Raw genomic sequence first — 25,279 nt, 5'->3', positions numbered from 1 at the left:
TGGTAATAAAATTTACTAATTATTGTTTAGTGACACCTGGTGGGAAAAAATTTAAATTTAAATTTCAGCGGGAAAATTTAAATTTATAAAAAATTTTTTTTAATAATAATAATAATAATAATAAAATTTTTTTTTAATTATTAAATTTGAATTTAAAAAAACACTTTTTTTTTATTACTTTATAATGATTTTTTTAGTACAAAAAAATTTCTTTAATTTTTAGATGTCGGCTAACTTAATATTTATTTGAATCTAAGTTAAAAAAAAATTTTTCTATTTAAAAATTAAAAAAAAAAAAAACTCAAATCATTTTCTTGTTTTTGTTTTTTTTTCTCTAAAAAACAAAATAAATAAAGTTTAATAAACAAATGAATAATTTCTTAATTAACGTCTAAAGAAACATCTTTCTAAAAACCTCAATTTAAATAAACAAATAATATAAAACTAATTTTATTTTAATTAATAAAAAAAATAAAAAATGAACGAATCAAGATCTTCATCAAGAAACAAATTAAAAATCGCAGTTAAGCCGACTTTGAGAGCATCAACCAAGTCGAAGCCGACAAAATCCAAGGAACCGGCTAAGTTGAAGCCGCGAATGAAGAAGAGTCTGCCGAGTAAGGTTCAGAAGACACTGAAAAGCCATCCTTCCACCTCGAATATGGTTAACGAGGCCATTGAGAATTTAAACAACCGCCGTCACGGCTCGTCGTTGCAAGCGATAAAAAAATACGTCTACGCGAATTACCAACTGGATCCTGTAAAAACTGCTCCGTTGATCAGACGGTACCTCAAGAAGGCCGTTTCCGAGGGAACTCTTGTCCAGACCAAGGGCCGCGGCTCCAGTGGATCCTTCAAGATGCCTGGTAAGAAGAATCTCAAGAAATAAATGGCCTTATTAATTTTAAATAAATTATTTTTTTATTTTTTAATTTAAATTTCTTCAATTCTAAATTTTTTGTTTGCGTAAAATAATTTATTTGCAAAAAATAAAATATCATTATTTAATTGTAATTTTTAAATAATAAAATTATGATTATTTCTTCAAAAGAAAGTTAAAATAATTTTTAATAAATTAAACATAAAATTAATTAAATTTAAAGATAAAATAAAAGTTCAGTATCCGGCAATATGGATTTAAAAATAATTTTATTTGAAAGTAAGTATGGGAAATTTGTAATAAAAAATAATTAATTTCCGACATTTATAATTTATTTATAAATTATAATGATCTATAATTGTGGAGTTAAATTAAAATAATTTCAGTTGATTAAATTCACTCAAGTATAGAAAATTATTAGATCAAATTTTAATGGAGTCGAGAAGAAATAATTTTTTTAAGTTACTGGATTTTTTTATAATTATTATTATTGTTGTAAGTGGTATTGACGCGAATTATAATTGTAAAGAATTTGCTCGTAGATTTATTACATTAAAAGAAAATCATCAATATCACTGTAAGTATATAATATTTATTTATCTTTAAAAATGTCAATAGTTGACAAAATAGCAATGTCAGTTCGTAATTATTGACATTTTTAAATTTATAAGCTCATCCCGATGTTACACTCATCAAGAGCTTTCATTTGAGTACCCACATGCATTTTTGATATATTTTTCATATATACATATATATATATATATATATATATATATATATATATATATATATATATATATATATATATATATATATATATATATAAAATATATGAAAAATTGATGTGGGTACTCAAATGAAAGCTCTCGATGAGTGTAACGTCGGGATGAGCTTATATCTTTAAAAATGTCAATCGTTCTCAAGATACAAGGTCATTTTTTAATTATGTTTCTAGAGAAGTTTCAAATGCTGCCTAAATACTTATCATAATAAATTGTTATATTAAAAAATTACTTTTGACAATTTTAAAAATACTTATTTAGAAAAAATTATTGTGATTATTATTATTTAAAAATCAGTCGCGGATTGCCAGTTCGTAGAACTGCACTTTAATGAGCACACCAAATCAGATAATCTAAAAATCACAATCCAGTCAATAACCGGAAAAATTATCAAAATCCTAAATTTGTACGAAGCAAGTGGATTTTTAGCAGATTTTTCAACGCCCGTTTATCTCAGCCATGTCCAGTCTTACAAGAGCATCAGAAGACTTATTAAAGTTGCCAATTATAACTTTACTCAGACCACCATTTCAGGAGTAAGTTTCAAACATCCTGATAATTAATAATTAATCCTAAACTCCTGATTAAAAATAAATTTAAATTCAACAAAATATTACCAAAAAAATTTTTTTTAATTTCGACAGGTCGCTCCAAATCTCGGCTATATGACATTTTTCCACGACATATCAAAGTTAGCATCCTTGCTGTATTTATTCAAAGGCCCATTGGACTTCAGTCTTGTAAGCAATCATTAATTACTTATCAATAATTAAATAATACTAAATAATAAAAAATTTTTTCATAATTTAATAATTAACAATTCAAAATTCCAGGAAGGTAATATCGGCGATTATGTCCTCAGAAGACTGCCCAGTAACATCAACGATGGTTACTTCCAGTACGTGTATGTCCAGCTCCTGGAAAATAAAGACGACAGTAAGTAAACATAATTAAAAATTTTCTACTCATAAAATAAATAAAATTAAAATTAAAAGTGACAATTTAATAAATAAAAAATTAAATAGCTTCATCAAGCTCTGAAGAATGGAAAATGGTGACCGTTCCTCCGCCAGAGCTTTTCAACCTGAGTACTCCAATTAAGCAAGTCTACGCGCAAATCCTCGTTCTTCTAGATTTGGAAAGCAATTTTAAGTAAGTATCTAAGTAATTAAAAAAAAAATTTCATTTTAAGGAATAACTTTCATTTCTTGTTGCAACTCTACAAAATGGCCGCCTATGATAAGAAAATGAATGAGTTTGTAATTCCACAGCAAGCCGCTAGAGGAGCTGATGAAACTTGTTCTGATGTTTTACAACCGAATTGACATGTTCTACTCGAGCTTTAAATCACCGATGATTCGGATTTCTATCAAAGGAATTGTAATACCTGAGGTAAATATTCAGGAAGTATGGATTCCTATTTTGAATTTAAATAATTTAAATAAGTGGAAGTAACTATAGAAAAATAATTATATAGGCAATATTTTAATAAATATTCTTCTACCGTGTCAAACAAAAAAATTTTAGACTGATAGGTTGTTGTAGACGATGTCTCAGGTAGCTTAACTGGAAGAGCCTTTAATGCGTAACCAAATGGAACAGGGTTCGATTCTCGGCCGGGGCTGTCCGAATTTTTTTTTTTTTTAATTTTATTTTTATATTAATAATTTTTTTATAGTGTGAAAATCCGAATCCTATGCTAGGAAGTGTCAGTCCCAACTCATCGAAAATTTACTACCAACAGCTGAATGAATTGACAGATTGGGTATACAATCGCAAAGAGTTCTTTGACATCAAAAGTCATAATATCGTTAATCTGATGACAGAGTATTTCAAATTTTTATAATTTATACTCATAAATTAAGAATTAATTTATAAAAATTCTCTATTATTTATTTATTAGGCGGGAAATCCTCACTTCTTCAGTAACTAACCCGAAGGTTTCTAGAATTGGTAATAAATATTAATTTGTTTTTTAAATTAAATATTAATTATAATAAAATATTTTCCATGTAATTATTGTCAACAGAAACGTTGAGTAATCATAGAATTTGTGATGACGACGGGCCATCTGTCATTGCTTTCTTTCATATAAACTACCAAGGCGGCCATGGTATCTATCTGTCTCACTTATTTTATCTGTAAGTTGGTATTTTTATTATTAATGATATTATTTAATTAATTAAAAATTACGTTACAGATTTACTTCCAACACCTTTCAAAACTCTATCGGACATGATTGTTCGGAAATTCCTCTCTACAAAATAGAGAAAAATTTTAATCTACCTTACTGGCCTATTTGCATCATCAGGGAATACGCTGAATACTTCAAGTAAAATACAATTATATAATTTCATTAAAATATATATTTTTTTTTTCAGTTATAAAATATCTACAATTTAATTTTTTTTTTTTTTTAGGAGCGAAGCCTGTTTATATTTCAACAGATTTTAATCTTAACTAATATTATGTAAATGACGTAATTTGTGAACTATAAATAAATAAAGTTCTGTAAAAAAAAAAATTATTAAAAAATTTTTTTGAAAACCCTTGTGGAAATAATTCTCTGAAAAAACTCTTGAAAAGTCTTTATAACTCTGAATAAGACTTTTCGAAAGTCTTCACATCCCTAACTAAGTGAAGGAAAGACTTAATAAGTCTTCAAAACTCTGCAATACTCTTCAAAAGTCAAATTTTCCCTGCAATTTCGGAATTTCTCAAAGAGTTATTAAGACTTGATAAGACTTGTTCAGTTTTACAGGAAAAGAAGAAAATATTTCTTTTCAAAAAAATTACGTATCAGAATTAAATAAAACTATAAAAAGAATTAATGCATGTTTTAAAAAAATTTTTTTAAATAATATTTTCATCACGAAAATACTTTGATGGGCATCGAATCACTCATAGTTGAGCAAGTCAAAACATCAACAGCAAATGAAGTGCACTTGCTGTTGGAAACAGATATTACTCAAAGAGTAAATCCAATCGGTATTTAATTTGGACTATCAAATATTAAAGTCAACTTTCTAGGTAGGAAAGAATTTTCTATCCACACGCTATCTGCTGGAATTAATTGATACCTAACATATTTTAGTTTACGAATTTACAGTTAGAATCTTTGAGTGTTCTTAGTTTCTAATAGGTGGCATGTGGTTAGAAAATTCTTTCCTACCTAGAAAGTTGACTTTAATATTTGATAGTCCAAATTAAATACCGATTGGATTTACTCTTTGAGTAATATCTGTTTCCAACAGCAAGTGCACTTCATTTGCTGTTGATGTTTTGACTTGCTCAACTATGAGTGATTCGATGCCCATCAAAGTATTTTCGTGATGAAAATATTATTTAAAAAAATTTTTTTAAAACATGCATTAATTCTTTTTTATAGTTTTATTTAATTCTGATACGTAATTTTTTTGAAAAGAAATATTTTCTTCTTTTCCTGTAAAACTGAACAAGTCTTATCAAGTCTTAATAACTCTTTGAGAAATTCCGAAATTGCAGGGAAAATTTGACTTTTGAAGAGTATTGCAGAGTTTTGAAGACTTATTAAGTCTTTCCTTCACTTAGTTAGGGATGTGAAGAATTTCGAAAAGTCTTATTCAGAGTTATAAAGACTTGTCAAGAGTTTTTTCAGAGAATTATTTCCACAAGGGAATACATCAACTAAATTTGTTACATTTTATAGACTTTTTTTTTTTTTATCATTGACAATTAAGTAATTACGTAATTACAGAACTAATGATAATGTTTTAGATTAAGTGTTACTCAATAATTAAAAAAAATTTTTTAATAGCTTTGTTTTTCGAGCGATCAGAAATAGTCACTGTTGTGATCATCGACGTAATTGCAAAGTTTGTATCAAGTTAAAAAATTTTTATTTAACAAAAAAAAAATGAAATTGCTTAAAAATATCATTATTTCTTTTTGTATTATTAATTTATTAAATACAATAAAAGGAGAATTATCATGTGAAGATGAAGCTCACAAATTGATAAAATTCAAATCAACATACACATTTTACAGTAAGTTTTACAAATTTATTCATAAAATAGTATATTACACACCGAGGGAAGTAAAGTAAGAAATGTCTCAGATCACATGTAATTGTTGGCCGAGGCGAATGACTAAAAATAATTAAAATAATTATTTACTTGATTATACAGAATAATATATTAATAATTACATCATAATTATAAATATAGTTTTAAAACTCTCTGTAAGATGGCGTTGCAAAGCGGATATAGTACTACGTCACTGCCGCGCAAAAATTTGAATTGAAAAAAAAAATTAATTTTGTTATTTGAAATTTTTGAAACTTCTAACAGACTTTTGAGTTCAAAAACATAGAACTGAATTTTCTAATTTTTTTAAATAATAACACACTACTTTATTCGATAGTTGATGACTGCAAGTTCGTAAATCTTCGTTTCGAAGATCACAAAGCAAGAAACCTTAAAGTGTCCATCGTATTCAACGGGGAAGTGCTTGAGACCTTGGACTTGAAAGAATCCGATGGACTATTGGCTGATTTCTCTACTCCAGTGGTTTCTTTTACCAATAAAATGGACAAGAACTGTGAAGCTTATGAATTCAACCAGTCCAGCATTGCTCAAGTAAGTATCAAACCGTTTAGTCCTCCAACGTCATAATTAATCTCAAAACTCCACCAAAGATTTTCATATCTTTCTAGTTTGCTCCAAATCTTGGATACTTCACTCTCTATCGTGATCATTCGAAAATGGCAGCGCTTGTCTACTCATTCAGGAAGCCAACAGACTTCAGTTTGGTAAAGTATCCATTTTTCACCATAAAAAATCTCTTTGGATACCTCTAAAGGGCTTTTTGCATTGCTTTGACGCCCGAATTAAAATTTATTTTTTGCGTTTAATACCAGGAAGGCAACATTGGCCACTACGTCCTGAGACACCTGCCAGACTCTAAGTATAACTTCCGGTACATTTTTATCAAGCTCCTGGACGCCTATCAAGGTATTGATAGACAAACTGATTTGTTATCAAGATCATCCAAGATTTAATCATCCAATTTTGGATTTTTCAGCCTTTCCACATGCTGCTCATGAAGTAGGAACAGAACAAAAATTCGATTTAGCAGCTACACATCTAGATACCATCGTTGTAGAAATGATCGTTGTGCTAGACTCAGAAGAATCCAAGTAAGTAACGGCAATATTAATTTTTTTTTTGTTTTACTGTATCGATAAATTTTATTTGCAGCCGTACACCCACTGAAATGATAAAGAGAGTTTTGATGTACTACAATTACATTGATATGCTCTACTGCAATTTTAAAAGACCAATCATCTTGCTTAAAATCCAGAAAATTATGATTTCGACGGTAAAAATTATAAATTTTTGTTTTAAATTTAAGTAACAACCTTTTTGAAGTTTCTATAGCAACCAGGAGTAAGTTACGCCCTTTTTAAGGTTACCATAGCAACATATCTAGCAACTAGATCAAGCCACGGCTTTTAAAAAGTTTCCGTAGCAACTTAGATAAAAAGTAACGCCCCTTTTGAAGTTTCCTTAGCGACTGCCTTAAACCACGCCCACTTATTAACAATTTTTTACAATTCAAACGATTTTTTTCTCGAAAATCACTTTTTTGCCTACTTGCAGCTGGCACTCGGCACTCCTAATAGCAAGTATTTAACCTCTTCCGATATTAATAGCTTCAAAAATTTTTTCGAACAACAAAAAAAGCAAATAGGCTTGAGTAACCACCAAATAGTCTCAGTCATGACTGAGTAAGTATTTGATCAATCTTCTACATTAAACCCTTGGATAATATATCACTAATTACGGTTTTCTTTATCAGGAGACTTGTTCTGTTGAGCAACAACCCCGTGAAAGTGACCCAAGCCAGTAAGTATGAAGAAATTTTGTTCAAGAAGCTAAAACATGTGTTTCTAAAATCGACTTTTGTTAATTTTTAAGTGATTCTTAACAAACGGAAAATCTGTGAAACAAGCGACAAACCAATGATAATATTCGCGCTCACTGTTGACCGTCAAGCAGGACATGGTATTTGGGTGTCTCAGATATTTTCGGTGTAAGTTCTCTAGAATTCAAGAGTTTAAATGTAAAACATGATGACAATTGATGATTTATTTTTTTTTCAAGATTCGGTACTGACCATTTCGATGAAGATATGAAGAAAGAATGCCGCAACTTCACGGTTAATGTTCAGTCGGACAACCTCAACCTTATGACACTATGGCCGTCATGTGTCACCCGGGAATATTCAAATTATTTTAAGTATGTTATAATTTGGAATTTATGAATTGTAACATCGCCAAGCTTTTGGAACTTAATTGTAATTAAAGAGTGAATTTTTATATTTTTAGGACAAATTTCTGCTCGCGCTACGCCGTCAAGACAGACTTGGAAACGAAAATCAATAAAATTTGATGAATTTGAAGTTAACGTAAAATAGCCGCTGCATTTTTGTATGCTCATATAAAAATAATATGAATTATAAAATTATTAAATTACTTATCTATCATTTGAATAGACCATTATATTTTTTAATTTAAATATTTAAATAACTTTTTAAAAATTTCATAAAAACCATTAAGAAATAATATTTAAGTTATTTATTTGTCGAAATTTACGTTCAAATATACAAAATTATTTTTTTTTAATTCAAATTTTCGCGGGGCAGTGACGTAGTACTATACCCGCTTTGCAACGCCATCTTACAGTGATTTTAGGAACTATATCTATAAATTTCATCTAAAATCAATAAATAGAACGACTTTTTGGTAATATAGCTTACATTTATCGGTCAATTAAGTTAATTAATCTAAAAATGAAAAATAAAATGAGTGACTAATAATTAATATTACTTTTTAATGATTACAAAGTGTAATTATTGCCTTAATTACATTGATCACACCCAGCACGACAAAGTAATTAAACTATTGAAAATAAACCTTGGTTTTTCCAAATGATAACATTAAGAATATTAAAGCGCGATTGCTTCATACTTTAAAGATAATTTCAAGTATTATTAATTGCTCTTGAGACAGTTAATGGCCGACTTATTGCCATAAAATGGCGTCACACAAATGTTGCAAGGTGATTTTATTATCTATTGCATTGATCTGTAAAATATCCGGATTTGAATCGAGTCAATGCAGTGATTATGGCAAAATGGTAAAAAAAAAAAGAAATAATTAAAATAATTTTAACGATAACAACCTCAAATTATTTATTCAGTGCGACCCTTATAGCCCGCGGCCATGTTGTAACCCAAAGTTTGGATGCATGGTCTCTAATCTAGAAATGAAATTTGTCTGCATGGAAATAGGTATACTGCGCAGAAAAGAACAAGAATTTTTTTTATCACTGAATTGATCACTTAATTTATTTTTATTTTTATCAGGACAATTATTCTCACTATGTCACAAAAACGACGATTGTAGCTGGATTAATAATTTGGAGTGTTCGAAAGAGAACATATGCGTTTGTAAACGAGCAGGCTATGTCGAATTTAATCAAATTTGTAGGCCGTCGCTTGGAGGACGTTGCGTCGATGATCAGTCATGTTTTCCCAGAAACTCTGTTTGCAATGACAATAAAGAATGCAAATGTGATATCAATTATTTCCAGCATACGGAAAATGATTGTTTACCGGGTAACCCTGATTAAAAAAATGAATTAAAAAGTATTGGAAATAACGAAATTTGAATTCTTTCCAATACTTCTGAATACTTTAAATACTTTTGAATTCTTTATCTTATGGAAAATTAACATTGTCAATCGGTTTGAATTCTTTTTTTTAATCAGGGAAGTTATTGAAATCTTGAGTTTTTTCAACTGTATTGATAAAAAGTGTCAATGCAATAGACTTTGATAGATACTACATTGATTTATGACAGCATTGATAAATAATGTCAATGTAGCTGTATTTCGGAGTCATTGCATTGATTTATGGCATCAATGCATTGAAAATTTGATTATTATACTAATTCCAGCGTCTTCTTTCCTGAATTAATAAACTAATATACATATTTGTGTCAATACAGTAATTTTAGGAACTCCCTGTAGTGACGATACAGTTTGTCAACAAGTAAAATTCGCAAAATGTTCAGATAAAAAAATTTGTGAGTGTAAATCAAACGCTGGTGTTATAAATCCAGCAACATGTGCTTCATTGCTAAACGGATATTGTTTAACCGATGACGATTGCTATCACGTAAACTCAAGCTGTGTCGATAATACGTGTCAATGCAAGCCAAAACACGTATCTTCAAAGTTTTTAACTGTTTCTTGTCTACCGGGTTTGTAAAATTATAAATAAATAAAATTATAAATATAAATTATAAATAAATATTTCAGGATATTTAAACATGACTTGTCGAGAACATTTGCCATGCGAATATCTTATAGAGAACACGATATGCTCATTCGAAGGACAATGTGTTTGTCGAAGCAGATATGTTCCGATAAACGAAAGTAGTTGTGGCTTAAAATTCGCCGCTGATTGTTTTTCTAACGAAATTTGTGTAACTGTCAATTCAGCTTGCATTGACAATAAGTGTCAATGCAAACCCAATTATGCCTATCGCAACGACAAGTGTTTGCCGAGTGAGTATCAAAAATATAGCGACTAAATTGAGGGACAAATTTTGAGTTCTTATTTATCGTTTCAGAGTTTTTAAATGAATCGTGTAAATTCAACAATGATTGTGTTGAAATCAAACACTCCATTTGTTCAAAGCAAAAGTGTGTTTGCGAAGACAACAATATCCAAATCAATAAAACAACGTGTGGAAAAAGGACTGCAGGTAATTTTAGACTGGAACAATCGTGTTCCGGGAACAGAGAATGCCGAGGAATATCTTATGCGCACTGCATTGATAATAAGTGTCAATGCAAGCCTCAATACGCTAAATTGAATGACACCGCGTGCGCGCCGATACTGGGTGCCTTCTGTTGGAAACATGGTCCATGCTCAGGTGTCAATGTAGTCTGCATTGACTATTGGTGTCAATGCCGCGCTGGGTTTTTGGCTCAGTCTCATAATAAGTGCATTAAAAGTAAGGTCATGATTAAATTCAGAGAATTTATTTCCGCAGATTATTTAACCCCCTCTTTGCAGATTATTTGGGAAGTTCTTGCGAAAGATACGATGATTGCGAGATGCTTCACTCAAAATGCTCTAATAATAAGTGTGTGTGTCTATCAGGTTATGTTCCGCTGAACAGAACCACTTGTGCGCCTCTCTTGGGCGCATTTTGTTGGAGATCTGAAAAATGCAAACCGGATAATGCCGTCTGTGTTGGAAATGAGTGTCGTTGTCGTGAAGGCTTCTCTCAGAAATCTAACAACCGCTGTTTGCCGAGTAAGTAATTTTATTATCAATTCCAAATATTTTGTTTTTGGAACATCGTCAATTCTGTTCCAGCTTCTTTGGGCCAATTCTGCCGAGTCAATTCAGACTGCAATGCAATTAAGTACTCGATTTGTTATGAAAATACCTGCGTTTGTCAATCAAATACTGTTCCGGTCGGAGGCAACATATGCAAATCTCTTCTCGATGGAATTTGTGATAGCAAGGAAGATTGTTTTCCTCGCAATGGAGCTTGCATTGACCATACGTGTAAATGCGGGTACAATGTTCTTCCTCAATCGAATTTCAAGTGTCCAGTTGGTAAGTTTGCTTTGAATATAGCTTGAAGAAATTTGAATGTTTAAATACATAAAAGCTTATACTGATAATACTACTTTCAACTTTTCGATAATTTTATAACAAACGTCAGTAAAAAAAAATAATTATCCACTGTACACTATAAGAATAAATTTAAAAGATAATTATAATGAGTTAATTAAGAATAAATTATAAGAAATTAATTTTATTTACAATTATATTTTAAAGTTCGTTCAAATTTTGTCCGCTAATAGTATTTATTTAAATATGAATTAAACGCCCGCTTAAGTTTAAAGTAAATCATAAAAAGACACACTAGGGAACTGTATTACCGGTAATCGCCAGGCTTAAGAACTATTTAGTATAGTATGCAGCTGTCTTTAACCTCCCCCTGTAAAAATTTATCGGACTTTTCTCTGAAAAACTCTACAAAAGACTTATCTTAAGTTCTAAAAGACTTCTAAAGACTTCTTCAGAGTTTTTGATAGAAAAGTCCGAAAAATTTTCACCAGGTTCTATTTACAAATAAATAATTATATATGGCTGCTCAAAAGACCCGAAATTTCTTGAATTGCCAGCCGAAAAAAAAAAATTAATTATAACTAAACAAAACAATATTAAGCTGGCATTTCCAATCCGCGGCTTCCCCTAAGATAGATGAAGAGATTAAAAAATAGATTGAGTTTAAAAATATATATTATCAAAAGTTATTGTGTTTGCACCTCCATAAACACTTGATAAATCCCCTCCATAAGCCATTTAACCACTTTTTTTATGTAAAAATAGCAATTAATCGATTTAAAAAAAATTCTAATTCTTTCACAGCATCACCAAAAAATTCACACGCCCTACTGAATAATACAACCCATTCTTCAATATTAGGCAGCCCTTGTAGAATCAGTGAGCACTGCAAGACTGAGAATTCCGTTTGCATTTACAATGAGTGTCAATGCAACGGTTTATCCATTCCTGTGTCCGATCGAATCTGCGTAAGAAGTAAGTGACTTACCGGACAAAGCTCAATGCACTATGACGCCATTTTGTTGAATTACAGAGACATTGGGGTATCCTTGCATTGACGGTCTTTGCGAGAATATTCCGTACGCCAAGTGTTTCGACAATATTTGTAAATGCATTCCAAATTCTGTGATGATCAACTCAATACGATGTCAGCCGACCATTAACCATACCTGCATCAGCGATTTTTTCTGCACTGTCGAAAACTCGCACTGCATTGATTACAAGTGTCAATGCAAGCCGCACTACGTTCCTACGACGAGTGAGCAGTGTCTTCCGAGTTGGTTAATTTAAATTTGGTAATAATTCGAGGCTGAAGAGTCGAAGATTGATTTTAAAATTCGTTTCAGCTAAGGTAGGACAATATTGTTCTGAAGATGAAGAATGCTTGCTAATAAGAAACGCAGTATGTCTCGAGAAAAAATGCGTCTGCAAAGATAATTACGTCAAAACAAGGAATAACACATGCGTGCCATTGTTGAATACTTTTTGCTCGAAAAATTATCCTTGCGTTGCCGAGAACTTTTATTGCATTGACCACAAGTGTCAATGCAAACCAAATTTCCGACTTATCAGCCTCATAAAGTGCATTTCAGGTAATTTATATCGAAAATAATTTTTATATCTTGAATTTGAACACTAATACGTTCGAATTTGCAGTTTTTGATACGAAAACTTGCATAACAGACGTCCATTGCGCGGAATTTCAAAATAGTGTCTGTGTTAATAAAATCTGCGAGTGCAAGACGAATTATGTCAGATTTAATCAAACGCGATGTGATCCACTGTTAGGTCAGCCGTGTCGGAAGAATAAAGAGTGCGCTACGCCCAATTCCATTTGCATTGACAAAGTTTGTCAATGCGCTTTGTTTTACGCTTTTAACGGAATAAATTCTTGCCTCCCAGGTGATGATTAATTCATGTTATTGAATGGTAATTTGTTTCAAAATCAATTTGATCATTTATTTATGTTTAGGCACTTTGAGGGGCTCATGCGAGAGAGATGAAGATTGCAAGGAGATACTGAATTCAAATTGTGTTGAAAAAAAGTGTCAATGTCGGGACGGTTTTGTTGAAAAAGACGTATTTAGTTGCATGAAACCTCTAGGTGGGCTGTGCACTAGAGACACAGACTGCTTTGATAATACCACTTTATGCATTTTCAATAATTGTCAATGCGGATACAATCACTTGCCATTTTCCGAGGGTCAGTGCAGGTCTGGTAAGAGAAAACTATCAATTTGTATGAAGATTAATTTTGCATTTAATTTTTTTGATATACCATAGCATACTTTATTTCGGAGTTATGAATTAATTTTTCCCTTTCTAGCTTACGTAAATAAAGTTTGCCACGGCGACCACGACTGTAAAAAAAACTCTTATTGTTCAATCAATGGCGTCTGTGTGTGCGATTACAATTACGCGCCATTAAACGGAGTCTGCGCACCGCTCTTGAATGTATCCTGTTCTCCGAACGAAGATTGCGCCGTTGAAAATGCGCTCTGCATTGACGGCAAGTGTCAATGCAGTTTAGGATACGCTCCACGGTCAAGTTATCAATGCAAAATAAGTTAGCACTTTGTTTTCATGAATTGCAAGTGAAACTCTGACTCTGTATCAATTCCAGGCCATCTGGGGAAAAATTGCAAGATTGACATCGATTGCAGTTTTATAAAAAATGCGAAATGTTCTGACCAAATGTGTCAATGTCGGAAGAATTCCGTGCAATCGTCTCCAACAGTTTGTAGAGCATTCAACGGTGAGCCCTGTTCAGTTGACGAAGATTGTGCGGTGACTAATGCCGCCTGCATTTACAATGAGTGTTATTGCAATCATAAATTTGTTACCATGCGCGATTATTGTGAACCTTGTAAGTGAAAAGAAGAGTTTTGATAGTAAGAATTGCTAATTGAAGTTAAATTTCTCAGTGCCATTTAGGCAACTCTGCACATACGACAGTGATTGCACAGAATTCAACACGGAATGTTCAACGATTGGAGAGTGTGTTTGCAAGCCAAATCACCCAGAAACAAATAGCGTCGAATGCGGATCGTGGTTAGACGATGGCTGTTTAATGGATCAAGATTGTCTTGTTCAGAATTCGACTTGCATTGATGATAAGTGTCAATGCAAGAGCCAATACGTTGCTGACTCTAAATTCAAATGCGTACCGAGTAAGAAAAATTTTGGATTAAAAATCGTAAACGTAAATTGAACAAAGTCACTATTAAAAATTTCCGTTAGTCATTTTAGGGAGTCAATGCCGCGACGATGTAAACTGCAGCGCCATTTCTAATGCTTTGTGTTCCGATAAAAAAATCTGCGCATGCGCCGGAGATTCTTTTGCGATAGGTAACCTGATATGCGTACCGTCTGTCGGTAAGATCTGTTCATCTAAACAAGACTGTGTCTCTCCGTTTAATAATTGTATTAACAATAAGTGTCAATGCATCCATAATTTTGTAATGGTCTCCAATTGGCAGTGTGTTGCAAGTAAGTATGACCTTTCATTAAATTTATTTTTCTAATACCGATTTTTTTTATTTAAAAAAAAAAAAAAAAAAAAAAAATATTCTTAGTAGTAGAAAATCATTTTTTTCAGTGTGATTTTAATTTTCCAGGCAACTCAACATTTTCTTGTAAAAATGATTACGACTGTGGCGAGCCATGGCACTCAGAATGTTCGATGTTAAAAAAGTGTGTCTGTAAGTTAAACAGTTACGCGACAAACATGTCAACATGTCGACCACTACTGGGCGGATATTGTTGGAAGGACAATCAGTGTCTCCCGGAAAATTCTAAGTGCAGTAACTTTCAGTGCAAATGCAAAAACAAATTTGTCGCAGCTGCCAATAACCTATGTGTGCCTTTATTAGGTTCATAATTCACTTGGATTGACAAGAAAAATTTTTAGGTCAAAGAAAACAAAATAAATTGACAAATTTGACTTACAATTTTATTTTTAACCCTGAACATAATTTCACAAAATCATTATAAAATTACCAAATTAACCCGCGACCAATTCACTCACAAGAACACTCTTCTGCATTGATATTAAACACATTCCTCCTGATAACTCGACTCTGTTTGATGTACAAAACCGTAATGCCTGAAAACTTGCTAGGCAAGCAGAATACCGCAGGAACCTCTTCAGGATAGACCCTCATTAACGCATTGAAGATCAGAAAATGCTCGTATCCTTTGAAGTACCTCCGAGTATCAAGCTCCGATTGATTGCAGACGCCACTGCAGTACGTGAAGTTGATCCTCTTGGGCGCTATGATCTGATTCCTTCCAATGTTTTCAAACCAGAGATCAAAGGACTTGATTCCGCAAGCTTTCGAAGTATTTTTGTAGTCAGCCAAGTTCTTCTTCACAGTCCGATGGCCGTCGATCATCATCCTGACCCTCCGCTTGCTGGAAAACGGAACGGACAGTAGTCCACTGCCCTCCAAAGCGGACCGTTTTGTTAATTTTACCAGAGAGCGAATGTCAGTTGGTCCAGGTTTCCTTTTAGAGTAGCATACCATCAAGGGCGAAAGCTTGCCACTGACCCCCAGTTCAATATTGCATCCTGCAGAGATGGTGAATCCTTGATTTCTCTCCGGATTTTCCATCCAAGACTGAACGGCCTTGGTGACGTTGAACACCAACCAGCCGCCTTTCTTTTCTTGAACCTCTTGTTCTGTCTCAGACTTGATCAGTTCGCAGTTTCCACAATTATTCTGTCGCACTTGAGCTGGCGAATGACAACTTGAGGCATGCTGGAAGATCCTGAGTTCCGCTGACTCAAAAGCGCCGTCCAGCTTCGAAATGTCAAACCTCAGGTTGTCCAGGTTGTCCGTCACTGGCATCATGCTGCTAATCACCATTTCCGCGGTATCTAGCGCTCCCCAACGGGTGTCTTGATTGAACTCCTCAAGGATGCTTTCCATGTAGCGGACTGCTGAATTGTTTAGGTCAACAGGATCTTCCTTGAATCCTCCTTGATCACCAATTACGTAGGACACTAAGATACTTAAAAGCACCAACGAATCCATGGTAGAGTAACTGATTAAAATCATCAGGACAGATTTTTATAAGCCATTACATTCTTAGTTTTATCAATATTGACACTCGATATGATTGTCGACAAGTGGGATTAGATTATCTAGGCAATAAGTAAGAATAGTGACACTTGTAGCTGTTTTTAAACCAAACATCAATTATTTGTTATCAGATAGTGTCACGAAAGGAACATCTGGCAAGAAATAAGTCTGCGATTTCCGTCGTAAGATACAAAATAATTTATTCAATGTTTACATAGTTTGGCTTTAATACAAGACTTTAACTAAAAGGAACACCAACCATTTCTGAGATCCTGGATTGGTTAACCTTGGAAGCTAAACGAAGGATCGCGGACGCACCAGCTCCGGCAGCACATCCGACCCGAGCAGCAATCATTTGTGTCTTTACACTTAACAAACGAAAATTAGTCGAGTAACCTGTGATTGATTGCCAAGAGTACGTACTTTTGCTGAGCGCCTTCCGCAGTAAGAGTAACAAGATTCCGCAATAATTATCAAGGTACCCAGGCTTAGAATCAGCAAAACCAGTTGCAACGAAACCATATTTGGCTTCTAAGTAAGTAAAAGTCCAGTTGACTAGACAAAGTTATTTCTATTTCAAAAAGTCGTTAAACGTTAATTACCAACGGAACAAACACGATAAGGCTATTGAAGTATGATGGGGAGAGGATGAGCTATGTTTAGCCTCGATTACAACAGAAATAATAACAACTTACATGGCAATTTTTGATTTATTTATTGATTTCAATACATTTAGCAAATCTTGGCCTTAATCTTCGGTAATCTAACGAGTTCTAGGTTATCTTCTTTAGTGATTACCATCATCAGCTCAGAAAACGATTTAGGCTCGCAGTATTCCGCTGGGATGAGATTTGGGTAGCGACAATGCAACAAAGAATGCACAAATGCATGCATAAAGTTGACCTGATTGATGTCAATCGATCTAGGACTTGGTACCACTAACAAGTAAGTGGCTTTATTCGTGTTGCCAATAATAAGTGTGAACCCAATTTTTAATCTTTTTTTCCTCCGAAACTATTAAAAATACGGAAAAATTGTAAGAGTAAGAAAAGTTGACAAATTGGCTCTAAAATACGAAAAAAATTTTTTTTTTATTAAATTTTTCATAGGAAAAAAGTTTTCTTTGTTAGGTATGAAAAAATCCGTGTTTTTGGGCCTTTAATTTCATTTATATTTCAGATAGCTCACGTTTAACCATATAACTTTTGAGATATCGATAGTAGACATATAAATTGTAATTTATTTGAGAAAAAAACACTTTTTTTCAATCTCAAAATTAATTGTAATCTATGTTTTAAATTAAAATAAAGTATTTCTTCTGTTTTAAATTATCATAGGTTAATTTAATTTTCACACAATGATTAATTTTGTTATCAAAATTAATTTCCAAATCACAATTTTAATTCCGATAGATAAAGCCGTTTTCCAAATTTATATCTTTTACGAAATATACTATCATCAAGCTTTTTGAGCTTTACAATCGCCTGTTTTTTATCCAACTTTTCATCATTATACTTAGAATTTCTACGCAAAGTACTCTCAAGGTTCTTGTGGATCCCCGGTTTTCTATTCTTTTTACTTTGACGATCTAACTTCAACAATTTCTGCATTTCCGCAAGTGACATTGAATCTTCATTCTCGCTGTCAAAATCTCCAAGTTTTCCATAATTGGAGTTCCAATTATCTTCAATGTTAGAATCGACGTCCTTTGACTTCGATCTCATTGCATCACTATCAAAATCAACAAACTCCGAATCATCCTCTCTATTGGAACCATCGACAACTCTGTTGTCATCAGACTCCTTCTTTTTCTTGATGATATTCAAGTTAATAACGAACCGTTGAAGACTTTCATCACTTTCAGAGTCATCAGATATATCAAAAACTTCATTCTGCCCGATCTTATCAGACCGACCAATTTCCATCAATTCCTCCGCAGTTTTATTTTTCCAACTTTCGATATTAGATTTAGAATTTTCTGGTAAGAAAATTTTGGACACCCAGTAAGCGCACGTCAATGCATTCTTGACAACGCACCTGTTCTTCAACAAATCTTGATGATGCAAACACAGCTGCGTTGAAGTTTCTACGCTAAAATTGAGTCCATAATCGTCTAACCCGACAACTTTTTTAGGATCAATCAAGTTTCCCAATAATTTCAAAAGTACATTTAGCTTTTTAGCGTGCTTAATATAAATTACTTTCGCTGGTACTAACTTGCTGACGATTGACTCGCGAGCTTTTTTGTCTGAAATGTCGCCGTCATCCCAAGTGATTCCGTACTTTGGGTAGAAAAGGTTCAAGTACGCTTTTTTATAATAATTTGATAGCTTTGAAAATGAACATACTGGCTCAACTACATGAGAATCATGCTTTCCGACTACGAAGCCCTCCAGAGGGACAATGCAGTATTCTTTTAAGATAAATTCATGGGCCGCGATGTAATAGCCAGTAAAATCGATAACATACTGCATTTTTTAATAATTGCTTAGAAATTTTTAAAGAAAAGTTTGTTTTTCTCTTCTATATAAAGAAGAAATTATTTAAAAAATTTTTTAAAATTATTTTTGTATTCACCAAAATGTTGAACCATCTTCAATCCTGTCGTGGCTGCTGTTACTCCATTGACAATCATATGGCGATGATTTGTTAGGGTTTTTTTTTTTTTAGTATACTTTTCAAGTGGCGCCATCTAGTGACAGAAATTAGAAGTTTGGCGCTTAAAAACTCTTATGGTAATTTTCTGAGCGGTAAATTTAAATTCTTAACATTTTTTTTTTTAATAACTAGATAAAAATAATATATAAGTAGTAAATTTTCTAATAAATTATAACATCAAAGAAAAGAAGAAAAAGTAAACATAAACATATGATTACATGCAATAGAAGAAGAAATTTGAGATTGTTAAGAAAACATGCATTTATTAAAGCACAAATATAAATTTTAATATAAATAAACCGATGAATCACCACCAGGTGCATTTTTCCGCAGGGTTCATGTGAGAACCAGCTGGACATTCAAAAGCTTCTGAAATCTCAGGGACATTTTTCATTACGGCCATTATCGAATAGTCTATAATATTCTCGTCCTTGACTGGAGTAAGGAGCATATCCATTTCAGATCGGAAATGGCACAGAGAATTTGCGTAAGATAGCCAGAACAGTTGGTCAGCGGTGTAGGGCAAGTCAGGTAAGCCCAATTCCGGGCCGACGTCAATTAAGAGTTGTTTGTAGGCATAGTAGGCTGCACGGAATCCGAAATACTGGGCAATCATATCATCCATGATACCTGCGGTAAACTAAAAAACAATGATAGTTATTTTAAGGTCAGAATTTAAGCAATTTATAATAATTGACTGCTTACTGCGTCTTTCAGCATTGGCTCGGTGATGCCCTGATTTAAGTTTTGGAAGCACTTCATCTGGTCATTGGGATTTTCCTTTTGTTCGGTCCAGGGTTTTCCAAGGTTCTTCAGTGAATTGAACATTTCTCGAGCCATATGGCTGCCAGCTGCACCAAAGTTTACGTACAATGGATGATTTTCATCGAAAATTGGGCTTGGTATCATCGTAATCGGAATATCTGAAAATGAATTCCAAGATCATAATCCCGCGGAAGAGCTAACTAACTAATAGCGTTAAAGGATCATCAAGAAACTCACACAAGTGATTCCCCTCATTGTTCGGCATCCCAAAATCATAAGCAGGAGCAAGGCTGTCTTTCGTGAGCTCCTCAACGACTTTCTGGCTGTTCTCTTTCTTAATCGTAAAAGCGTTCATGTTCATCAACGAGTGGAGGAAGTTTTCCTTGTCAACAGTAACGTCACCATAGAATGCATCTAATTCGTTCTTGTCACTAAATTTCTTCGAATTTCCAATGGTGTAATTTAACGCATTTAAAATGTCAACTGCTTTTTTCTTCTCATCGTCAGTCAACACCTTGGACTCCTGAGCCATTTCTATCATCTTGACCTTCAGCATAGAAAACATGACTTCGATAAGCTCCTTGCTGGAGGGGAACTGCTCTATGATCCAATTCTCAATGCCGTACCACATAAAGTCTTTGGTCAATCCTTCGCAGAACTCCTCCCGTGGCATTTCCTTGAAATCGATCTGCTTCAGGAAGTGGCGGTGCACCTTCTTGAACTCTTCCGTCAGAAAAGGCATCGAGTACTGGAATCCCTTCCAGATGGCGTAGGATGCTAGTACGCGTTTCGGAGTCTCATTGATCACCTTGATGAACTCCTTCAGAGCTGCTGGATTCTCGACGATGATGATAGGCTTGTGACCAGGGTCCACGAAAGGTGTGAGAGTCTTCTCGACAAACTTGGCCCAGTCCATGCCTGGAAATTCTTTCTCCATGTCTTCGACGGCCATGTCTTCCATCTGACCTGGGTTTGGCTTCAAGGTAGCTGCGTAGAGCTTCTTCTCCAGCTCGTACACTGGAGCGAGCTCCTTCTCGCTGGCTTCGTCGGTTGCTCCGAGGAGTCGAGCTGCTACAATCATGTAATCGCGGTAATGCTCGTTGTAATCTTCATCAACTGCATTTGCTTTAAATTCAAACAAGCTGGTGGGCAACTAATTGGAAAATGATAATATAATACTGGAAAATTTATCAAATCAAATTTATTGTCATCAAAAATACTTACACGAAGCACATGATGCATAGAATAGGTATCTCCTGGCGCAGACTGAGGTTCCCAATCTATAAAGGGAAGAGTTTTCAACCCAACCTGCTTCAGCTGGCCCATCCACTTCACCCAGCAGAAGTCAGCTTCGTTGAACTTGTCGCCTGCCGTAGGCGGCCAAGCATCGACAACGTGGCTCTTGAAAACCTCCAGAGCTTTCTCTCCTCTAGCATCTAAAATGACACATTTCACAATTATTAAACATCCTTCGCAAGTTCACAATCAATGATACTCACTTTCGTCCATACACGTGGTGTAGAAATCATGGATCAGTTTGTGCGCCTTAGACTTCTCCTCCCCAGTAGTCTCCTGAATCGTGTAATCCATCATAGCACCTCTCATAGCGCTCCACAATTTTAGACTGGTCCAAGGTGTTTCTTTCCAACTCCCGCAGGCATACTTGAAGAAGTTGTCGCAAGGTTTCACATCTTCGTCCCGATTTTCTAGGATTTCAGCGGCTGGAACCACAAATCTTTATCATCAGTACAATTCACTGATACCGTTAGTTCTTATTTAAACAATTAATGCTTACCCTTTCCCAGACGCCCGACCTGGCAATCCTTCTCAATACATTTGTGCGTTGGACCTAAAAAATTTTAGGATGAAATCTTTTCTCAGATTTTGAAAAAAAAAAAAAAGATGCTTACCTTCGGGAGATGCGAGGCTCGCTCCGTTGATAATTGGAAGGATACAAAGGACTCCAATGCTCCCCACTAACAGCAACCTGTAACAAAATTAAAAAAGGTAATTTATTATTCAAATTATCAATTAAAAATTAGAATATTAATAAACAACCTTAAAAAAATTTGAATCTGAGAAAATAGTATTAAAGACTAGGCATACTTACTTATAAAGATTTACCCATCATGTCACTCAAAATAACTTCTAGATGAGTAATAAATGTCTGTATCACGTCATTTATATAGTGAGTTAGATATACTTGAAAAATTAGATCTTGAAGAAAAAGTCAAGGGTAGAAAGTCATAATGTGAGTTTTGCTTTTATCTGCGGAAAACCGACAGAGGTCAAGAGCCAGGCTGGTCAAGGCCGTTAGATATCAACGTTTCTTGAATAACTTAGTAAATTGCATAAACGGAATTATATAACAATAAAATAACACAGCAGGGCATTTTTTTGGTTGTTGATTTTTCTTCGGTATTTTAAACGAATACACAGAAATTGAATTGTTAAATTGAATCATTGGAGGCTATTATCCTGTTGGGATTGACGGTGAGTCAAGGGTAATAGATGGAATCAAGGCAGTTTTATAGTAGCGGCTAAAATCAAAAATGTTTTGTCACATTAAATTGCATCTGACAATCATATTGATCATATAAATGATATAAAAAGCACAGTCAGAAAGATAAATTATTGTTGAAGTTATTATAATTTTTTTTAAATCGATTAATTGCTATTTTTACATAAATTTACATTATAATTAAATTATCTTTTAAATTTATTCTTATAGTGTACAGTGGATAATTATTTTTTTTACTGACGTTTGACATAAAATTATCAAAAAATTGAAAGTATTATTAGGATCACAACCAGGAACACTTATTTTTAGGATTCATATTAGAACCAATACGACACCCAAAATGAGTCGAAATCTGCGGAACATTAGCGAAGATGCCCATGATCATATATTCAAACATCGTCAACCTTGGTTCTCCGTAAGCGCGCAGCTGATTCGGCTCGGCGTTAGCAAAACAAACGGGCAGTAGAAACGACATCCAGAACACGGTTTCTTGAGAGTAATCCAATCGCGGTAGCATTGGTTCCACTCCAGATTTTTTGACAAAATTTTGGTAAGCTGCATAGACAGCGCGGAATCCAACATTGTAGCTGATGTAATCTCTCTCTGTGTGCTGCCTTATCTATAAATCGAGATTAGGAAATGGCAATCGGTTCAATTCGATTTAAATTAATCGTAAGAATATACTCACAGCATTCTTCAGATTAGGCTCTGAAATCTTCGCAGTCTGATTACGGAAGCAATCCAGGTGATCATTCGCAAGCTCTGTTCCATTGTCTAGCCAATGTCTTCCAAGATGATCCAGACTTTTGAACATTTCACGAGCTATAAATGCTCCAGCAGCGCCGTAGTTCATGTACATTGGACGGTCTACGTTGAATGTTTCGCTTTGAATCATGTTCAACGGAATGTCTATAATACAACAATTATAGATATTAAACCAGACTGATATCCCGATGGATTCATCTACTGGCAAAGCTACTTACAAAGATGCCCAGCGTAATTATCCGGGAGTCCTGGAACGTGAATCCGTTTCACCAAATACTGAAAGAATTCCTTGTGGATTGCGTTGCTATACTCCTTTTTGGCGATGAACACGTTTAAGCTCAAGATAGTCTTCAGATAATTATCTTTAAAAACTTCAACTCCTTCATAAAACTTTTCCAATTTCTTGGAATCAGTCAAGTTTGATGACGGACCAATGGTAACTGGCATATCTTCCAAGATATCGATTCCCTCTTGCTTGTCCTCATTGTCCAAGATCTTAGACTCCTCGATAATTTTGACCATCTCCTTTTTGATAGCCTCGGTCATCACTTCAATAATCTCCACGCTCTTCTTGTGCTTGGTCAGAAACATATCCTGGATAGCGTACTGCGCATACTTCTTGACCGCTTCTTCACAAACAATTTTTCTCGGCTTTGCCGGATGACCCAGTTGATTGTGAAAGGCTTTGTGTGCTTCCCTGATTCCTTTGGTTAAGAATGGAGCGCCAAATTGCGTGGCTTTCCAAATAGCGTAGTGAGCATAAACAAGTCCTGGTGTCTCTTTCATCAGCTTTTCGAATTTAGTCAAAGCTGCGTCATTCCAGATTGTGATGACGGGTTTCTCATTGGGATCAGCAAAGGGCATCAAGACTTCGTCGATCAACCGCTTCCAGTTGATACTCGGCCAACGCTTCTGGAGATCTTCAACGGTAATGTCATTAGTGTGATACTTACTTTCTGGAACTGTTATTTCTGCCAGCTTGCATTCAAAGTCATACATGTTCTTCAGATGCTTTTGGTCGACGTCTTCACCCATCAGTTGTCTTACGTCGGTGATGTACTGGAGGTACATTTCTCTTTGCGTGGCATTATTGCCATTTACCAAGGGGTCGAAGTACGACGGAGCCATCTGGAAGATATAATTTAGTCAGAATATTATCTTTTCAATTCGATCAACGAGTACCTGGATGGAATATCTCAAAGAACTGTTTTGAGCGTCGTAAGTGGGATTAGGTTTGAAGTCCAAGAAGAAGTTGGTGGTGAATCCAAGTTTCTTAGCAGTGGCTGTAAATCCGATCCAATCAAAGTTTGCCTCGGTTGGCTTGTCCTCTTTGAAGACCAACGACCTGAGGAAGGTGCTTAGGTGCTCGATGACCATAAATTTATCTTTTTCTCCAAGAGAATCTGGAAGAACCTATTTGATCAGTCTGAGAATGATTTAAACCATAGTAAAGTGTCTTACTAGGATCCATGCAGGTCTTGTAGAGATCTTCCGCAAACTGGTAGGGCTTGAAAGAAGAACTTGTCATATCCTTTATCAAAGTCTCAGCATCTATTCTTTCCATCAGTGGGTCCATTTCATGGTTTTTGATCCAATCGGGCTGTTTAAACCTCCCGCAAACGGTACCGAAGAAATTGTCGCATGGTTTCAGGGTGATACTGCGGAATTTAAGGATTCTCTCCGCTGGAAGATAAAATTAGTGTTCTATCAGTGTTGTCTATCTTCAATGGATTGAAGAATCATCTTACCTTCATTGTAACAAGTCACGCTGTTGCATACCGCTGCTTCTACAACTTCTGCAAGTTCAAAATCGATTAGTCATATTCTGATAGATCATCAACGACGACTTACCTGGAATTGAACCAGCACAAACGGTTAAGAAGGTCAGGACCCAAATCATTGTGACGAATCTTGACCGAAAAGCTAGAACTGGAGCAGCTTTGATCGTCCCAGAACGGAAGATTCAACTAAGGATTAGTGAACGCTTTCCTCAAAATTTATAGTAGCTGTGCTACACCAAATTGATGATTGTTCAAATAATCGCGTGAGTCACAATGGTATTATCTCATTCAACTGATTGCTAGTTAAGGTAGTATTAAGTCTTGACAGCTAATTCAATTTAGCGGAC

At 34.2% G+C, this 25,279-nt stretch overlaps 9 protein-coding genes across 12 annotated transcripts; 5 read left to right on the top strand and 4 right to left on the bottom strand.

The window, feature by feature from the left end:
- Positions 1–341: 341 nt before the first annotated feature.
- Positions 342–1,052, top strand: LOC141537637 (histone H1B-like). Its single transcript, XM_074258750.1, has one exon. The coding sequence runs from the start codon at positions 479–481 to the stop codon at positions 887–889; it is 411 nt and encodes a 136-aa protein (XP_074114851.1). The 5' UTR covers positions 342–478; the 3' UTR covers positions 890–1,052.
- Positions 1,053–1,732: 680 nt separating this feature from the next.
- On the top strand, positions 1,733–4,129 carry LOC141537461 (uncharacterized). Of its 3 annotated transcripts, none has more exons than XR_012480927.1 (6): positions 1,733–3,054; positions 3,341–3,489; positions 3,566–3,615; positions 3,692–3,775; positions 3,863–3,994; positions 4,083–4,129. XR_012480927.1 is itself a non-coding variant. In XM_074258462.1 (6 exons), exons 1-6 carry the CDS (start codon positions 2,953–2,955, stop codon positions 4,114–4,116), a joined length of 579 nt encoding a protein of 192 aa, XP_074114563.1. In that variant the 5' UTR covers positions 1,733–2,952; the 3' UTR covers positions 4,117–4,129. The 3 variants fall into 3 exon arrangements, 2 of the variants coding, with proteins under 2 accessions (XP_074114563.1, XP_074114564.1); XM_074258462.1 differs by having other exon boundaries at positions 3,692–3,803; XM_074258463.1 differs by having other exon boundaries at positions 3,863–4,129.
- Positions 4,130–5,311: 1,182 nt separating this feature from the next.
- LOC141537458 (uncharacterized) lies at positions 5,312–10,032 on the top strand. Its single transcript, XM_074258458.1, has 10 exons — positions 5,312–6,278; positions 6,356–6,451; positions 6,560–6,653; positions 6,724–6,838; positions 6,900–7,020; positions 7,302–7,429; positions 7,501–7,547; positions 7,620–7,734; positions 7,806–7,940; positions 8,030–10,032. The coding sequence occupies exons 1-10, from the start codon at positions 6,228–6,230 to the stop codon at positions 8,091–8,093; spliced, it is 966 nt and encodes a 321-aa protein (XP_074114559.1). The 5' UTR covers positions 5,312–6,227; the 3' UTR covers positions 8,094–10,032.
- Positions 10,033–12,811, top strand: LOC141537460 (uncharacterized). Its single transcript, XM_074258461.1, has 2 exons — positions 10,033–10,274; positions 10,340–12,811. The coding sequence occupies exons 1-2, from the start codon at positions 10,037–10,039 to the stop codon at positions 10,888–10,890; spliced, it is 789 nt and encodes a 262-aa protein (XP_074114562.1). The 5' UTR covers positions 10,033–10,036; the 3' UTR covers positions 10,891–12,811.
- A 1,217-nt stretch (positions 12,812–14,028) lies between these two features.
- Positions 14,029–15,238, top strand: LOC141537459 (uncharacterized). Its single transcript, XM_074258460.1, has 4 exons — positions 14,029–14,224; positions 14,283–14,528; positions 14,599–14,847; positions 14,976–15,238. The coding sequence occupies exons 1-4, from the start codon at positions 14,053–14,055 to the stop codon at positions 15,236–15,238; spliced, it is 930 nt and encodes a 309-aa protein (XP_074114561.1). The 5' UTR covers positions 14,029–14,052.
- Positions 15,239–15,377: 139 nt separating this feature from the next.
- LOC141537662 (bone morphogenetic protein 5-like) lies at positions 15,378–16,394 on the bottom strand. The gene has a single exon (XM_074258784.1). It carries the CDS (start codon positions 16,392–16,394, stop codon positions 15,378–15,380), a length of 1,017 nt encoding a protein of 338 aa, XP_074114885.1.
- A 746-nt stretch (positions 16,395–17,140) lies between these two features.
- LOC141537457 (uncharacterized) lies at positions 17,141–19,205 on the bottom strand. Its single transcript, XM_074258457.1, has one exon. The coding sequence runs from the start codon at positions 18,914–18,916 to the stop codon at positions 17,834–17,836; it is 1,083 nt and encodes a 360-aa protein (XP_074114558.1). The 5' UTR covers positions 18,917–19,205; the 3' UTR covers positions 17,141–17,833.
- Positions 19,206–19,343: 138 nt separating this feature from the next.
- LOC141537661 (endothelin-converting enzyme 2-like) lies at positions 19,344–21,986 on the bottom strand (the record flags this gene model as incomplete). Its single annotated transcript, XM_074258783.1, has 8 exons — positions 19,344–19,740; positions 19,806–20,023; positions 20,103–21,018; positions 21,090–21,301; positions 21,365–21,586; positions 21,661–21,714; positions 21,776–21,852; positions 21,976–21,986. Coding segments are annotated over 8 exons (2,043 nt in total), but the record flags the coding sequence as incomplete, so codon positions are not given.
- A 510-nt stretch (positions 21,987–22,496) lies between these two features.
- Positions 22,497–25,131, bottom strand: LOC141537451 (endothelin-converting enzyme 1-like). Of its 2 annotated transcripts, XM_074258448.1 has the most exons (7): positions 25,003–25,131; positions 24,900–24,947; positions 24,613–24,834; positions 24,334–24,554; positions 23,370–24,279; positions 23,075–23,295; positions 22,497–23,005 (listed from the first exon to the last, which is right to left on the bottom strand). In XM_074258448.1, the coding sequence occupies exons 1-7, from the start codon at positions 25,049–25,051 to the stop codon at positions 22,670–22,672; spliced, it is 2,007 nt and encodes a 668-aa protein (XP_074114549.1). In that variant the 5' UTR covers positions 25,052–25,131; the 3' UTR covers positions 22,497–22,669. The 2 variants fall into 2 exon arrangements, with proteins under 2 accessions (XP_074114549.1, XP_074114550.1); XM_074258449.1 differs by lacking the exons at positions 24,900–24,947; positions 25,003–25,131 and having other exon boundaries at positions 24,334–24,564; positions 24,613–24,752.
- Positions 25,132–25,279: the final 148 nt, after the last annotated feature.

The sequence above is a fragment of the Cotesia typhae genome, unplaced genomic scaffold (assembly GCF_013202065.1).
Source record: "Cotesia typhae breed Kobodo isofemale line unplaced genomic scaffold, CoteBio_Ctyphae scaffold_91, whole genome shotgun sequence".
Classification (NCBI taxonomy): domain Eukaryota; kingdom Metazoa; phylum Arthropoda; class Insecta; order Hymenoptera; family Braconidae; genus Cotesia; species Cotesia typhae.
Note: the sequence above shows the minus strand (reverse complement) of the source record. Positions and strands in the feature narration are given on the sequence as shown.